Raw genomic sequence first — 16,295 nt, forward strand, 5'->3', positions numbered from 1 at the left:
CAGCACACAACTTTCACTGCTGGGAAGTCCCTCGCACATCTAACCCAAATATCTCAAGCTGTAGAACAAGCTTTGGCCTTTCTTTATCTGCCAGGGCACAGGCTTGCTTAGAACAGGACAGAGCAGTGCCCACCCCTGCGGGGCGAAGCTCACTTGGCACATGAGGCCAGGGCCCCTGGGGAACCGGGGTTGAAGTTTCTTTTGCTCTGTAACCACAGCGGTGGGCCTTCCCGGTTCAGACCTGCCTCAGTCTCCCCGTTGGTACAGTGGGCAGGAAAAGGGAGTCACCACAGAACCTCTGGCCGGCCCCTGGGTGGGTGGGGACACAGACCTTCTGTCTGAAGTCAACTTGGCCCCGCCCCTCCTTAGAGAGATACCATTTTAATTCATGTTTATTTTAAAAATAAATACTCTGTTCTTCATTTTCACATTGGGGTGTTGCGAGACAGTTAGGCAGGGAGGCCTTCCCGGGTGGGCAGTACCAAAGGGAACTTCTGCGCCAAACCCTCCTCCAAATGCCTGGAATGCCTCTCAGGCTTGCTGGCATGCCTGGCATGACCTCCTCCTGGCCACCAGAAGGAGGAGGATGGACGGTCCACCACGGGGGGCTTCAGGCCTGGGGTTGGGCTGAGGCTGCCTTCCGGGTGTCCCAGCTTGGGGCTCGGTGCCAGGGGAAGGTGGTCGCCCTCCGTCCACCGGGGTCCGCCCCCTCGCAGGCCAGCAGCACTATATGCAGGTAACCAGCACGTCTATGGAGGTGGACAACTCGATCTCCTCGAAGAGCATGCGGCCCCCGGCGGCCCCGGAGCCGCCGGCCTTGGCCGCAGCCCTCAGCAGGGCCTGGGCGTGGCGCAGGAAGTGCTGGTTCCGACGACGGCCCAGTCGGCGCAGCGCCAGGATGGCCAGCACGTGGTCCCGCCTGCAGAGACACGCAGGCCCCCGCTGCAGACTCGACAGCTACAGTGCACCCAGGACCCCAGGGCGAGGGGAACCCCGGGGCTCGGACTGGAAGCATTAGGGCACCCAGCATTCCTGGGGGGTGCCTGGGTCTTGAAGGGTGCAAAGACCGGCGGAGACGTGAAGAAGCAAGCCTGATGGGAACGGCCTCTGAGGCCCAGGCAGAGGTTCCGGAAATCTAGTGCACCGAGGGAGGCAGCAGGGGGCCGCGATGCCGATGCAGCAATGCCGGAGCGGGGGCAGGCAGGGGAGTCAGAGCCTCTTCCCCTGAGAACCGTGCTGGGGAGCCCGGGCCCAGCAGCAAGCAGAGAGGCACGTGGGGGTGGGAGGCTTGGCCTAGTGTGCTGCCCCTCCCGCCCCGAGCACCCCAAGGAGCTGGGAGCACTGTCTCCCAGCGAGGGAGGGCCGACCAGCCTGCGCAGGGAAACCCCGAGGGCCCAAAGGGGAACCTTCAGCCTATGCGCAGTTACTCTGAATCAAGGCCAAACAGAGGGCGCAGGCTGGGATCTGAGGATTCTCCGGTGGGGCGGGGCGGGACAGGGGACCGGGAAGGGGCTAGGCCCGGGCTTTCTGTAGCCTCCCCATCCTGGAATCTCCAAGGCCATGGAGAGATTCAGCTGGGATTTCCATGTGCGTGATGACTCAGCACCCCCTCAAACATACACCCTAGGATCAAAGCCTTCTTCCTCCTGGCAGGTGTAGGGGCTTCCAGAAAGGGCTTTCTCCCGGAGCTGGGGGCCTGTGCCTTCCCCTAAGACTCGCTGGAGGAAGGGCTCCGGCTCCCTTCAGACTCCAGGGACCACAAGAGCGAATGAGGACGGCGAGATTAGAACACCGGGGAGGGGCAGAGACAATCCCACCAGGGCCCCCACAGCCTGAGGGTCCGGGGCCCGCAGGTCGCGCCGCCCGCACCTGCGCACGAAGGCCGGGGCTCGTCCGAGCCCCGCCCAGAGGCCCCTTCCCTGTCTCCCGTCTCCAGAACCAGCTCCGTGTACGAACCTGATGTCGGGGTAGCTTTTGATGAGCGTCTCCAGGTGCCGCCCTATGTCGTCTTTGTAAGTCTCGCCCAGTATGTCAGCCACGCACGGGATAGCCTGGCCCAGCCACGTGGCCTCGGAGCCCTGCGGATACGCGGGCGCGGTGGGCCACCCTCGCCCCCAGCCCCCTTCCCGCCCCCGCCTGCAGCCCCTCGGTTAGTGCCCGGTTTAGCCCTCCTGCAGCCACCACCGCGGCCCCACCGGGACCGCCTCCGGCCCCGCGGAAGGGGACGTGGCCCCGGCTAAGGGTTCCTCTTCCCTCCCCACGACACGGCGCAGAGGAGGCTTTCCGTGTCTGCTCAGGTGGGTGAGCCCAGATCCCGCGGGGAAGGCCTGCCTGGCATCAGACGGGGAGTCGGCGATCAGCGGCCCAGATGAAGGGTGTCTGTGTGGGGAGGACATGCCTGAGCTCGCTCTGCTGGGGGTGGTGTGGAGGAGAGGTCCGACACAGTCCCCACCCATCAGACGAGGCTGTGACCCTCATCCATCCCCTACACCGCCCACAAAGTACATGCAAATCAACGCAAATATATGCAACGTGTCCTCCCCACCTGGCCCTGCCCCGGCACGCGGAGAGTGGGGCGAACCGCACGCCAAAGCCCGCACACCGGGAGTCTCTTACAGGGGGCGAGATGAAACCAGACTGAGGGGGCGCTACTGGAGGGTCCGCGGGCTGGAGAACCCCCAAGAAGGCCAGCGCCCCGGGGCAGTTGGGCGATGCTCCTACCAAGCCCTGGAAGGTGCTGCTGATGGCCTGTGCCTCAAGGCCCATCTTCTGAGAGCCGCTCCGGCGGTCCTCACCCCGGAGCCGCTCGCGGGGTCTCAGGGCCTGCTCCAGGTACTCACGGACAACATAGCGGTGCACCTCCTGCAGAGTCTCCTGAGGGGGGAAGCAGGGTCACAGGGAGGAGCCCTGGGCACACCCCCACCAGCACCCACCCCCCCACATACCTGGGCCAGGGGTGGGGCCATGTGCTCCAGGAGGCCCGAGAAGGCCACCACCTTGTCCATGAGGGGCTGCAGCAGGTCCTGGGTCAGCCAGGCCTTGGTGCACAGGACCCTGAAGAGCGGCTGGGGGCAGAGCGGTGGGCAGTCTGCCAAGAGCTGACCCCCAGCACCCACTAGACCCTCCCCTGGGCACCCAGGGCATGGCTCCGGACAGGGGCGATTCAGGCCAAAGGTCGAGCTGGCATCCGAAAGAAAGTCTGGGGAGCTGACCCCCTTTTCTACGGTATCTTGGGGACAGCCCCTCTCCTGGCTCTACACCTTTCCCTGAGACTGCCTCCTCCAGGCCCGGAGGCCCCGTGGGCAAGGTTGGAGTTTGAGCCTCTAGCCAGGCCTTGCCTCGGGAGTCCTGGGGGCGCCTTGAGGGGCTGGATGAGGTGCCATTCCCTGGATGCACCCTCTCTGAGGAGAGGGTCCTCAGAGAGTCTCAGAGTTTGTCTCTGAGAGGAGACTGAAAGCGTTAGTCGCTTAGTCATGTCTGACTCTTTGTGACCGCATGGACTGTAGCTCTGTCCATGGGATTCTCCAGGTAAGTATATTAAAGTGGGTTGCCATTCCCTTCTCCAGGGGATCTTCCTCATCCAGGGATGGAACCTGGGTGTCCTGCAATTATAGGTGGATTCTTTACCATTGAGCCACCAGAGAAGCTCAAGGAGAGTGAAGGACGAAGGTAATTGTTTCCCAACTGTTCTTGCTCAGCTGGGAATATGTCTGGGTTCCCTGCCTGCGCCCGAAACACCACCCCAACACGCCCCTATGGTAAATGAGTGCTGTGACTTGGGTCCCAGGCTCAGGACACAGGGCGCACCTGCTGGGCTAGGAAAGTGGGGAGAGAAGGGCCCGCCCCCTCACCTGCACAGCGCCCTGCAAGCCCTGGAGCAGCCGCTTCTGAAAGGCACGGGCGGCAGCCCCCAGGGCCTTCTCCAGCTCTCCAAAGCTTTCCGGGAACTTGGCCAGAAGGTGAGTCCTGGGGAGGGGGAGGGGCCAGGAGGGGGCAAAGTGGGCAAGGGGTCACGGCCTGGCATACAGCCGTGAAGGCTGGGTGCCACCCCAGCTCCGATCACTCAGACTATAGTGTGAGGGGCAGCCCCCTGGGGCGGCACAGTGGAGAAGACCTGGGAGCGGTCACGTGAGGGGGCAGCACTGCACCTGGGAGCCGAGTACAGGGGGGTGGGCCAGGGAGTGTTCGAGGTCCCACCGCATGGCAGGGCCCCCCTGTGGCAGGGCTGAGCCAGACCTCTATCCCTCCTGGTGACAGAACAGTGCAGCACAGCCCTTCCTGGCCCAGAGGCCCTGCTCAGATGCTCGTGAGAGTCGCTCAGTCGTGTCCGACTCTTTGTGACCCCGTGACTGTAGCCCGCCAGGCTCCTCTGTCCACGGGGTTCTCCAGGCCAGAATACTGGAGTGGGTTTCCATTTGCTTCTCCAGAGGATCTTCCCGAGCCCGGGGATTAACCCAGGCCTCCTACATTGCAGGTGGATTCTTTATCCTCTGAGCTCCCAAGGAAGCCCTTTGAGCCTCATAACTGCCTCTCCAAATATCACAATGTCCCCATTTCATCATTGAGGAGGCAGGGCTAGGCTCTCCCAGTTTGCAGGCCAGGGACACAGAAAGTGAAATCTCTCAGTCGAGTCCAACTCTTGGTGACCCCATGGACTGTAGCTCGCCAGGCTCCTCCATCCATGGGATTTTCCTGGCAAGAGTACTCAAGTGGGTTGCCATTTCCTTCTCCAGAAAGACAGGCTAAATTTCTACCAGGGGCTTGACCAGAGATGGCCTACACCAGAGTTCCCTGTGCCCAGGGCCAGCCTGGCACAGTCTAGGGACAAGAGTGTTAGAGATCCAGCGCCTTATCACGGTCATGCTTTGGGTTCCCAGGTGCAGCAAGTACTGCCTGCGTGACCGAGGACCAGCGGCGATGCCTCTCTGAGCCCCCACACTGCAGTCCCGTCTGGCCGTGGGGACATCACACCATCAGCAGTAGCTGATGCATCTTCAGCTGGGGGACACTACGGCTTAGCCTGGGCTGAAGGCTCTGGCAGCCCACAGCGGAGGGCCACTGCCCCCTGAGGCAGAGGAACCCAGGCCCTGGCACCAGCAAAGCCCTGGGAATCGGGGGCCGAGGGGGAGTGTCAGGGAGGGCTTCCAAGAACAGAGAGGGTCCCTAAAAGGAAGAAGGCTGAGCGGGATGAAGGGAGGAGAGCATGGAGCCCTGGGTGGCAGGGATGAGCTGGGCAAGGGTGGCTGGAACCTTGGCCTCTGCTCAGCCCTGAAGCTCCCCGCGTCCCTGCCAGGGCCTCAGCTCTGCGGGGCCAAGGGAGGACCCCATGGAGGGGACAGGGCGGGTACGAGCACGGAGAGGGGGTCCCCTCCGGGAGGCCTCCAGGCAAGGCCTCCAAGGGGCCGCAGGGTCGGTGTCTGCGTCGCGGTTCCCAGGGCTCTCTCGCCCCCTGCCGGTCGCGCTGGGCACCGCGGGACAAACCCACCTGAGCTCCTGGCAGGCATTGATGCTGGCGCACAGGTTAGGCTCGCTCACCGCCCCCGATTCCAGAAAAGACTTTTCGAACCTGGGGGGCGGGGTACGCAGGGGCCTTGGAGACTCTCCCTGGCTGCTAAGACCCCGAGTCCGCCCTCCAGGCTTCTCCCTCCCAGTTGTCCAGAGTCTCGGATTCCGAGGAAACAGGATGGGTGGGTTCCTCCCCAGGGACAACCAGTGTCCACACCCTGGCCACCCCACCCACCACATCCCGGCCCAGGATTCGCCCGCACTTTTGCAGGAAGAGCCCCAGCGCCCGGGCGCAGATCCCCAACGTGGTGGCCTCCAGCTCTGCGGAGATGGCGCCGGCCGCCTTCACATGCTCCGCCACTAGCTGCGAACGAGCGCGTCTGAGCCCTGGGTCCCGATGGCCCCAGCGCCCACCTCGTGGCGGAGGGACATCTCCACCCTCCTCGCTCTGCCTCCCCGTCTCGGCTCCGACTTCCAGGGGCCCCGATTTCCCAGGGGTCAGCCCTCCCAGCTCCGCACACCCACAGGGTCCCCCCCGCTAAGCTGGGAGCTGTGGCCTTGCTCTCCCAGCTTGGCTATGAGACCCGAGGACCTCTGACCGCGTCCACACGTGGGGCCTCAGGCTCCTGTCCGATGGGGAGAGGCAGTTGTGACTGTGACTTTTAGGAGAGTCTCCACTGCCCGAGGCCCAAACACACATCTTTCCCTCCAGCGCACCATGCAGACGTCGAAGGACAGCGACGTGTGGTAGAGGCCCTGCAGCACGTCGGGGGCGTCCGCAGCCGCCCAGCGACTCTGCTCCAGCTGCAGGATGCCATCGAAGCAGCTTGAGATTTTGGTCTGTAGGGCCAGGGAAGGGGCCACGGTGAGTGAGACCCTCCCAGGAGGGAGGCCCCCCCTACCTCCAGGCTCTAAGGCGCACCCTTAGAGACAAGGGCACCCCTGCCAGGACACAGGCCCATGCACGAGGCCGCAGGGCGCAGAGAGGCTCGGGCCCTGGCCACTGCGCCTCCCTAGCCTGCTGGCATTGACCACCCTCTACCTGGACCCCGCCCCTTCCAGCCCAGCCCCGCCCCGGTCTCACCTCCAGGAAGCTGGTGTAGTCGTCCTCCAGTCGGGCCCACACTTCCGGTGCCAGGAGCGGGGGCAGCGGCTCCGAGGGCAGAGCCTGGTCCTGGGAGCCCAGGAAATCAGGACTGGAAGGCAGGGCGGGGCCTGAAGGTCGGGGCGGGACTCTGATGCCACCGCGGCTGCCCCCACTGCCCTCTGCCTTGGCTCAAAGCCTAAGGCCATCGCTGTGAGGCCCAGAATCTGGGATTCCATTCACACGCCTGGCCGGCCACCCCGCCCTCCAGGATTCCGTGCCAAACGCCCCTCCGCCCAACTTCCCACCTCAGGATTTCCTGGCTAAGCAGTCAGCGGAGCGTGCCCCGAAAGCATAAAGATGGCAGTCCGGATGGACCTCCACCAGCTTGCTTCGGGAGTGACCTCCACCCTCACGCTCGGGTTCACCCAAGATTGAGCTCTAAACGTCCCCAGGATCTTGCAGTTCTGGATACAGCTAGGATCCAGCCCACACTGGGGCGGGTGCCTGTCTGCAGCCACACAGAATATTAAGGAGCCCAGCACTTTGGCGCCCCCTCCAACTGCCCGTCTGCCTGGGGAGCTGGGGAGCGCTCAGGGGAACGGGCGACCCACCCCATCACGTTCTGCACAGCCCTGAACCGAGGTGTCCATCCAAAGCAAGAGTGGGGGTGAAAGCCAGCCCTCAAGGAGCGCGGTGAGCCCGTGGTTGTGTCCAGCCTGGAGGAGGCGCCCTTGGCCAGTTCACTCAAAGGCCCCACGTGGACTAGGGGGGACTCACTGGGCTCACCGCCTCGGAAGCAACCCCGCCCGGAGCGCTTTCCAGCTTCGGAACCCGAGAGGGAGAGCACCAGGGTCTGGGATGGGGAAGAGAGAATGTCAAAGGGCTCCCGGATCGGATCTTGGGTGCCTAACAGCCAGCACTCTCCTGGGGAGGAAAAGGTGCCCTGTGCCCTTCAGAGCAGGTTCCTGAAGGCTTCGCGCGCGGGCAGTGCCAGCCCCTCCTTGCCCTCGCCCCACCCCGCGGCCTCCGGCCCGGGCTTCACCTGCTGTAGACGTTGGCGACCCAGTCCAGCAGCACGTAGAGCTGCTCGCAGCCGCGGGCGTCGTGCGCGAGCTCCTGGAGGCGCCTGGCCACCGCGCCGTGGAAGGCACGCAGGTAGGCCTCCCACGCCGGGAAGCCGGCGGCCGCGTAAGCGGGGTGCACCTCCCGCTGCACCTTCTGCAGGTCGCGGCGAACCAAAGCGCCGAGTTCGGCCAGGAGCCGCGCCAAGTCGGGGGCAGCATCGGCCGCCCCCGGGGCCTCCCGCGCGCCCGCCTGCCGCACGCGCTCCTCCGCGCTCCGCCGCACGGCGTCCTCCCAGTACTGGCGCCAGCGGCGCGGCGTGCGCAGAAAGTCGCCGTCTGCGGGAGGCTCCGGGTGGGCCTCCTCTTCCGCGCGCACCACTAGGGCCAGTTCCTCGAGCGCGGCCGCGTCCACGCCATCCGGGCCCAGCGTCTCGCGCACGATAGCGCCGATCTCCGCGGCCAGCCCGTCGTAGTGCAGGCACACGTCCATGGCACGCCGCGCGAAGCCCGTGGGGTCCTGCTGGAAGGTGCACGAGGCTTTCTCGGCCACTAGCCCCGTCTCCAGGTGCCGCAGCTGCTCGAAGGCAGCCAGGAGTTGCCGCTCAGAGATGAGGTCGGCCACGGATGTGCCTTTTGCAAGGTCGGGCGAGAAGAGGGCCAGTGAAGGGGGCGCTCCAGGTAGGCCTGTCGGCCCCGACCCTACACACCCCGGGCTGGGCTGCCTGGCTCCAGAGCGCTACGGAAGGCCTGCTCCAGGAGCAAGGGACCCGACTGCCCTATGTCCTTCGGAATTGCCTTTGAAGAGGCAGATCCCAGGTCCCAAGCCTGGTTCAGATCGTGCCTGGGATGGGTCCTACCTCCCCTTGCCTTCAGCCCCTACATCAGCCACTGCTCCCTGCATGGAGCTGGACCTGGTGGCCTCCAGCGCAGTCCTGACTCAGGTCCTGTGGCGCCAGAGCTCGGGCTGGGCGTGCCCTTGGATGCCCAGGCTCCTGCCCGCGGTGTCCAGCTTCAGCCTTTCTTGTTCTCCGCTCTGGGCCAGCCTCCACCCCCGGGAGACCTCCACCTTCGCCTGCACGCCCTTTTCAGGGCTCATGTCCTGGGTGGCCCCCTAATCTCGCCTCCGGAGGGTCACAGGCACCCTCCGTGATCCTGTGATCTGACTGGGCCAGTGCCTTGTCCACCAGTCCGGTTTGGCCAGGAGCCAGGCTGTGGAAGCCCATGGAGTTCTGGGGCCCTGCAGATCTGGGTTCAAATCTCATTTTTCCACTTCCCAGCTGTGAGACGTGAGGCAAGTTACTTAACCTCTCTGAGCCTCACTTTTCTCCACTGCCCATGTTGAAACGCTGGAAGAATTTTACCCTGCAGTTGTGCCGGGGCAGGGGTTTGGAGTGGCTGGGGAGGGTAACCCATCAAGAAGCCTGGGCCCCGCCCCCACCTCTCTGGCCTTGGTTTCCTCCTCTGCTCAGTGAGGGGGGTTGGGGAGCCCTCACCTTCGGCTTCCGCAGGCCCCTCCCCCGTGGACGACCGCCGGCTAACACCTTCCTTGGCCTTGGAGGACCCCTTCCTGCCGCAGGCCGGCCCTGGCTCCGAGGTCGACCCGGTCTGGTCCCCGGCAGGGCCGTTGTCTGGAGTGCGCCGCAAAGACCCGAACAGGAAGCGGCCGCTGAGCCTGAGCAGCCTTGCATCCCCCCGAGGGGCTCGAACCGAGGCCCGTTGGCTCGCTCTCGAGAAGGCCCGCCGCAAGGTGCCCAGGCCAGGCCTGGAGCCCTCGTGCCCGGCGCCGGGCGCGTCCTCGCTACTCGCCCGCCGGGCGCCCTGGGCTGGGGTGTGCGGCTCCGCCGGCTCCTGGGGGCGGTGCGGCTCCGGCCCAGAGGCCTCTGTCTGCGGCAACGGCATCTTGGCGGCAGCGGAGCTGGGGGTGAAAGGGAAGCTCAGGAAGACGGGGCGGGGTGGCCGTGGGGCGACCAGTCTCCGGGAGCACACACCGAAACCCCATGAGATCCCGGGGGGGCGTGTGGGGGCCCAGGCGCTGGTCAGGGAAGCTTCCCCCTGCCTCCCCGGGCCAGAGGTGACCCCAAAGCTGTCAAAAGGAACTGTCACCAGGCAGCTTCCGTGGCCTGAGCCGTCTTTGTGCCAGGATGCAGCTACTTCTGCAGACACGGCGGACAGCTACTTCTATCAGGAAGCCTCCCCTGACACCATTTTCCATGACGGTCTCCCCTGAGTACCCACCCGCGCTGGGTCTGCCAGGCCAGACCCTCCCACCAGAGCTGGAGAGGGGAACAAAGCTGCAGATTCTGGGTCTCAGCCCAGCCCGCAGCCCACAGTCCCCAGAGTGGGCCCAGCAACCACGTCCAGGGCTTCCTGAACCACGAGTCCTGAGGCCTAGCGGGTCCACCCCCTCCACAGCCCCTTCATGCCCCCCTCACTCCTCAGCTCACCCCCTTTCAGCCATCAGGCTCACTGCTTCTGCTCAAAGCGGAGCTCAACGGCCCCCAAGGAGGACGTCCACCCCTTTCCCTGGGTGTCCCAGCACTGGACGGGGGTGGGGTCAGGCTGGAGGGGGCTGGCCCAGGCCACCGGGGGCTTATCGGGGCCTTGCAGCCCACAAGGAAGGCTGTGGGAGGGGCCGTGGTTCTATATTTAACCAGGGGCTGGAGGCTCCCAACTCTCTTCCCCGATGCCCCCCGTGTAGAGGACAGGGAGGGGGTCTCCAGGGCGTGCGGGCCTGGGCGCAGGGCCCTCACCACCCCCAGGCTGCCCCAGGCTCCGCTCACTCCCCACCCCCTTTCAGCCCCACCTGGCTGTTTGGGAAAAAGAAGAGAAACTTCTTGGCCTGCTGGGACCTCCCACCCACCCCACTGTGTAAAGACAAGTTGAAGGTGGTGGGGGCCAGCAAGTTCTCACTTCAGTCCAAGGAACTAGGGCCCAAAAGAGGGCAGGACCTGCTGAAATCACTGACCAACCAGAGGCTGAGCACCCCTCTTCCCCCGGCCACCCCCACCACGGGGACAAAGGCCAGGCTGGAGCCAGCACCTGAGCCTTGGGTGATATTGGGCCGGAGCGGCCTCTCCCCAGGCCTCGGTGTGCCTGGGGTGATTGACACCAGGACGGGCAGGGCCCAGCCCCTAACCCACCCCACTCCCCGCACCTGTCAGCAAGATGTCCGTCCAGGGGACAGACATGCAGGGGGTCACCCAGGCCTACCTTCCTCTCCCACAGGTGGCTGAGCAGCTGGAAGGAGGCTGCCCGGAGGGAGGGGCCGGCCCAGGTGCTCCATGCGGGCCTTATCAGCCCCGCCCCGGCCACAGGTCCTGGTTCTCCCAGATGCCAGGACTCAGGGACCGTGCCCTCAGATCAGCCCCAACACAGCAGGGAGCATCGTGCCAGCGGCCGTCTGTCTCCCCCGCCCCCACCCTCCACCGTGCCCCCCAGCGCCCAGCAGGGGCAGGAGTGGTGATGCAGGATCCATTCCAGCCGGGCCCAGCCTGCCCCGCTCTGGGCTCTGTCTCCAGGGAATGTGGGGGCAGGACGAGCCAGACTACCTTGGTTGGCAAGAGCTCACACTTAGTAAGCACCTACTGTATGCTCAGTCCAATGCCTGGCACGTGTCAGATCTCCATGACAACAAAGTGACAGGGTGTCATTCACCCCACTTCATAGATAAGGAAACAGGCTCAGAGAGGGGCAGGGTCTTGCCTTAAGCCACACAGCTCAGGGGCGGGGAGTCAGGATCAGCCCGGATCTGGCTAGGAAGCTGGGAGCAGAGGCTGAACCCTGTCTCCCAGTACCAGCAGCCCAGCATTGCTGCCCAGGGAACCCTTTCTCCTGGCAGAGGGTCCGAAGGTGGGCAGGCTGCCAGATGCCAGGAGTGGCATCAGACTTGAGTTCTCCCAGGAAGCTGAGGGGAAAATTCTGGGGGAAGAGGGGCAGCTTCCGGCTGGGTCTCACGGGAGGTAACAGAGGCAAAGACTTGAAACCCAGCCACCCTGCCTGACCACCTCGTCCCAAAGCCCATCGAGGGCCCCCTGGTGTTCCTCTGCCCCCTGCTCCCCGAATCCTGCTTCAGCAGCTTCCCAAGTCATTCTTGACCTTCACGAGGCACAAGTCAATCAGGTCACTCTCCTGCTTTAAACCCTTCCATGGCTCCTCACAGCCTGGCATTTGAAGCCCCATCGCCCCCCATCATGGTCTGTACTTCTTCCAGCCTCACTCCCAGGCCTCCTGGGCCTGCACCCAGCCAGCCTCCCAGCTTCTGCTCAGGCAGATCTTTCTCCCAGCCTCTCCCTCTGCTCCCCACCGCTGACCTGGATTTCAGAAGCTGGGGTGCAGTTGCCTCCACCTACGAGCAGTCCTTGGGCTGTTCTGTACCACCTGCCTGCTCATCAGGCCCCCGGACTGGCCCCCTGGTGATGGGGCCTCCTCACTGGCCTGGGGACCTCTGTCCATCCACCCCTCGCTATCTGCCCGGAGGCAGCCTGCGGGGGCAGTGAGCCTTCAGTGTGAGGGTCACCCCTGCCTGTGTGGGCCCTCTCGGGCATCAGGCTGGTGTCTTCTGGGCTGCAGACTCCCTGCTGACTCTGCCGTGGCCCCTGTCCCGGTCCTGCCTCCCCACCCATGGGGCCTCTTCCTGGTTGTCTTTCTCTCTGTTCTGTTGCCCTGAGTGTTCAGAGGCCCTGGCCCCTGCACCTTGGCCTCAGCTGAGCTTCAAGAGCCAGGAGACGCAGGCCTGGGCTGTGCCCTGAGGCCCATGTTCTCCAGGTCAGGGCATCGCGCCCACTGCAGGGCCAGGAGCAGGTGTGGGAGCACCACCCAGAGGCCATGCTTACCGGAAGCTCCCACCTGAGGCCACCCTGTCTGTGACCAAGTCAGGTCTGGGCTCCCCTCAGCACTGGTTATCTCCACCCCAGCTTCCCCCCGCTTTTCCCAGGCCTGCCTTCCTATAGCGGCCCCTCCCAGGTATCCCATCGCAGTCCCAATCTTGCCACCTCCCCAGGGCCTGGGTCAGCACCCCATCCTTCAAAGCTCCAAAGTAGCCAGCTGGGGCAGAGGACGGCGTCTCCCTCGTACCTCCCCCATCACCTGGTCACAGGTCCTAACTGTTCTCCTTCCTAGACCCCCTGGATTCCATCTCCTTAGAGGGGTCGGGGGTCTTGCCAGAATATAAACCTCCCTTAAAGCCCTTCTCTGCCATGTAAGATTCTTCTGAAATAAGGAAGAAGACAAGCATGTGTGTTCTGAGGGCATTCAACATTTGCCTAGAAGAACTAGTTAAGTCAATAAGGCAAGAAAAATGAATAAGAGGTATAAATATTGGGAAGGACCTGATAAGAATGTCATTATTTGGAGGTGCTATGATTACCTGCTTAGAAATAGCTTTCTGAAACTCCAGAAAAGCCTATTTTCAAAAAGTTCTTAACCGAACATGGAACAATGGACTGATTCAAAATTGGGAAAAGAGTACATCAAGGCTGTATATTGTCAACCTGCTTATTTAATGTCTAAGCAGAGTCCATCGTGTGAAATGCTGAGCTGGATGAAGCACAACTGGAATCAAGATTGTTGGGAGAAATATCAATAAACTCAGCTAAGCAGATGATACCACCCTTATGGCAGAAAGTGAAGAGGAACTAAAGAGTCTCTTGATGAAGGTGAAAGAGAATGACAAAACTGGCTTAAAATTCAGCATTCAAAAAATGAAGATCATGCCATCCAGTTCTATCACTTCATGGCAAATAGATGGGGAGAATGGAAACAGCAACAGACTATTTTCTTGGGCTTCAAAATCACTGCAGATGGTGACTGTAGCCGTGTAATTAAAAAACTCTTGGTCCTTGGAAGAAAAGCTATGACAAACCTAGACAGCATATTAAAAAGCAGAGACATTACTTTGCTGACAATTGTCTGTATACTCAAAGCTATGACTTTTCCAGTAGTCATGTATGGATGTGAGAGTTGGACCACAAAAAAGGCTGAGTGCCGAAGAATCGATGATTTTGAACTGTGGTGTTGGAGAAGACTCTTGAGTCCCTTGGACTGTAAGGAGATCAAAACCAGTGAATCCTAACGGAAATCAATCATGAATAATTTTTGGAAGGACCGATGCTGAAGGTGAAGTTCCAGTACTTTGGCCACCTGATGCAAAGAGTTGACTCATCAGAAAAGACCCTGATGCTGGGAAAGATTGAAGGCAGGAGGAGAAGGGGACGACAGAGGATGAGATAGTTGGATGGCATCACGGACTCAACGGACATAAATCTGAGAAACTCCAGGAGATGGTGAAGGACAGGGAGGCCTGGCGTGCTGTGGTCCATGGGGTCGCAGAGTCGGACACGACTGAGCGACTGAACAACAACAACAAAAGGGCACGTAAAAGCCTTCCCTTCTTGAGGCTTTCCTGGTAGCTCAGTGGGAGAGAATCCACCTGCCAACGCAAGAGAGATGGGTTCGATCCCTGATCCGGCAAGATCCCATATGCTGCGGGGCAACTGAGCCCTTGCACCCCAACTATTGAGCCTGTGCTCCAGAGCCCCGAACGGCAGGTACTGAAGCCCGCGTGCCTAGAACCTGTGCTCCACTGAGATGAGAGAGGCCTGCCCTCCACAACGAGCGCAGCCCCCACTGGCTAGAAACAGAGAAGCCCTGCAGCAGTGACGACCCAGCATAGCCAAAAACAAATAAATACCAACTAAAAAAGGCTTCCCTTAATACAGCAACCAGATAGAACCCTTGTCCCCACCCCGCGCTGCCTTCCCCCTCAGGAGAAGCACACGTTCCTCCTTAGCTCGGCATTCAAGGCCGTACCTGGCCCCTCCAGTTTCTTCTACTCTCTCACCCACTCTGATCACTCGGATACACTCACGTGTCCTCCGCACCTTTGTACAGACTGTCCTCTCTACCAACAGTGACCTCACCCTCACCTTCTCCAGCTGCTTCGCGGCTGCTTCACGGCTCAGCTCAGGTGGCTCCTCCGGCAAGAAGCCTTCCCCGACCCCCTGAGCCCCAGACCACAGTCGGGACCTCCTGGTCCGCGCCTGGTTCCTGACCTGCGCATGCCTCCTCCCATGACGGAGGGGCACTTCCAGGGTCGGGGGCATCTTCCCCTTGACCAGGAGCCCCCCAGGGCAGGGAGTGGGCCTGACCCAGCGTCCAACCATGGCAGGTGCCCAAGGAACACAGATAAGCAGTTTCATGTAGGCGCATCCGCCCTTGGGTGTGCAGCCACTTCTGTGACTGGTGTCCCCTGGGGTGTGTGCCTCGGCGGGTCTGTGAGTGGCTGTGTCCGTGCGTGTCCCTCTGTCTGCGTGTCTCCATGTCCCTGTCTGTCTGCTTCTATGTGTGTGTGCGCGTGCTCACTGAGACTTGAGCTGGCATTCTGGTCTGGGCTCTAAGCTGAAGCCGTTAGCCTGGAAGGCCACCGGCAGAACCGGAATTTTCCCTAAGCCCTTGAATCCCCGCCTCCTGCGCACAACACCCCAGAGGCCCTCCTCCTCTGCCTGCGTGGACATACCTGCCGGGTGAGTAGACGCTGGGCCCCAGGCAGAGCAGGGCCACCAGGAGAAGCCGGCGGGGCCGGGCCCTCAGAGCGGGACCCGGGCGATGGGGCCTCTGGAGCAGCCAGCGGGACTGACCCACGGCTGGGGCTTTCCAGCTGCGGTCACACCGGCCGGCCCCCGCCCCACCCCCAGCCCCACCCCACCACGAGCCCTGCTTTCACTTTCAGATGTCCTCCCCCCTGCCCCCCACCCCCCGCCCTGCTCAGAGGCAATAAGGCCAACCTTTGATTCCTGCAGCAGTGGGGAGCCCAGCCCAAGCTCAGGTCAGGGCCCTGGTGGCTGTCGGCTTAAAAAATATTCACAGCCTAGAAGTTGAGAGTTGCATGCCATTTGGTGGGAAGTTCTAGGACTTCAAGCCTGGGAGGCAGCACATCAACTACCCTTAGAGAACTGCTCCAAGGAGGGGAGCGGGGGACTGGTTATATTGAAGTTTCGCAATGAAAGGTGGTAGTCTGAACACCAATAGACTATTGTCAAAGAAAATCAGATATCCCAAGTCACGGACTTCAGCACTTTTCTGTGTGTGGGAAGACGAAAGAGTCTGTCACTGAAATCACTCCTTTCATTGCACCTCAGCTGCCAGGGCCGGTCCTCTGCATCTTCACATCCTGAGCTTCCTTCCTTTTCTCAGGACTCACCGTCGCGGGTGGCTGTCGCCTGACAGCTGTAGGCTAGACAGCAGGTATTTTTCTCCCTCCTCTGTCCCCTTAGGGCTCACAGGTTCACACTGAAGGGCTGCAATCGCTGTCGACTGTGACACCCTGTTTACTGATACAACAGGAAGTACTCCATTGCTCCTTCCATGGCTCAGTGGTAAAGTTGCCAATGCAGGCGACACTCGTTCAATCCCTGGGTCAGAAAGATCCCCTGGAGAAGGAAACGGCAACTCGCTCCAGTATTCTTGCCTGGGAAATCCCATGGACAGAGGAGCCTGGCAGGCTATAGTCCCTGGGGTTGCAAAAGGGTTGGACACAACTTAGTGACTAAACAACAGCAATTTCTCAGGGTAAAGGAGAGGATGAGGGGGCAGCACTCTGGGGTCTGTAGGGAGCTGACCTCGCTGGGGACGGCTGGGACAGC

The 16,295-nt window shown here is 62.2% G+C and overlaps 1 protein-coding gene across 2 annotated transcripts; it reads right to left on the bottom strand.

Moving 5' to 3' along the window:
• Nucleotides 1–376: 376 nt before the first annotated feature.
• EXOC3L4 (exocyst complex component 3 like 4) lies at nucleotides 377–15,331 on the bottom strand. 2 transcript variants are annotated; one of them, XM_086362811.1, is made up of 12 exons: nucleotides 15,170–15,331; nucleotides 9,150–9,571; nucleotides 7,635–8,286; nucleotides 6,590–6,701; nucleotides 6,223–6,345; nucleotides 5,769–5,869; nucleotides 5,486–5,566; nucleotides 3,852–3,966; nucleotides 2,946–3,065; nucleotides 2,722–2,874; nucleotides 1,957–2,078; nucleotides 377–919 (listed from the first exon to the last, which is right to left on the bottom strand). In XM_086362811.1, exons 2-12 carry the CDS (start codon nucleotides 9,553–9,555, stop codon nucleotides 727–729), a joined length of 2,178 nt encoding a protein of 725 aa, XP_086218937.1. In that variant the 5' UTR covers nucleotides 9,556–9,571; nucleotides 15,170–15,331; the 3' UTR covers nucleotides 377–726. The 2 variants fall into 2 exon arrangements, with proteins under 2 accessions (XP_086218937.1, XP_086218936.1); XM_086362810.1 differs by lacking the exons at nucleotides 377–919; nucleotides 1,957–2,078 and having other exon boundaries at nucleotides 2,198–2,874.
• Nucleotides 15,332–16,295: the final 964 nt, after the last annotated feature.

This window comes from Bos grunniens, chromosome 21 (genome assembly GCF_055505025.1).
Source record: "Bos grunniens cultivar Pamir isolate PY7600 chromosome 21, Bosgru_T2T1.0, whole genome shotgun sequence".
NCBI classification, from domain to species: Eukaryota; Metazoa; Chordata; class Mammalia; order Artiodactyla; family Bovidae; genus Bos; species Bos grunniens.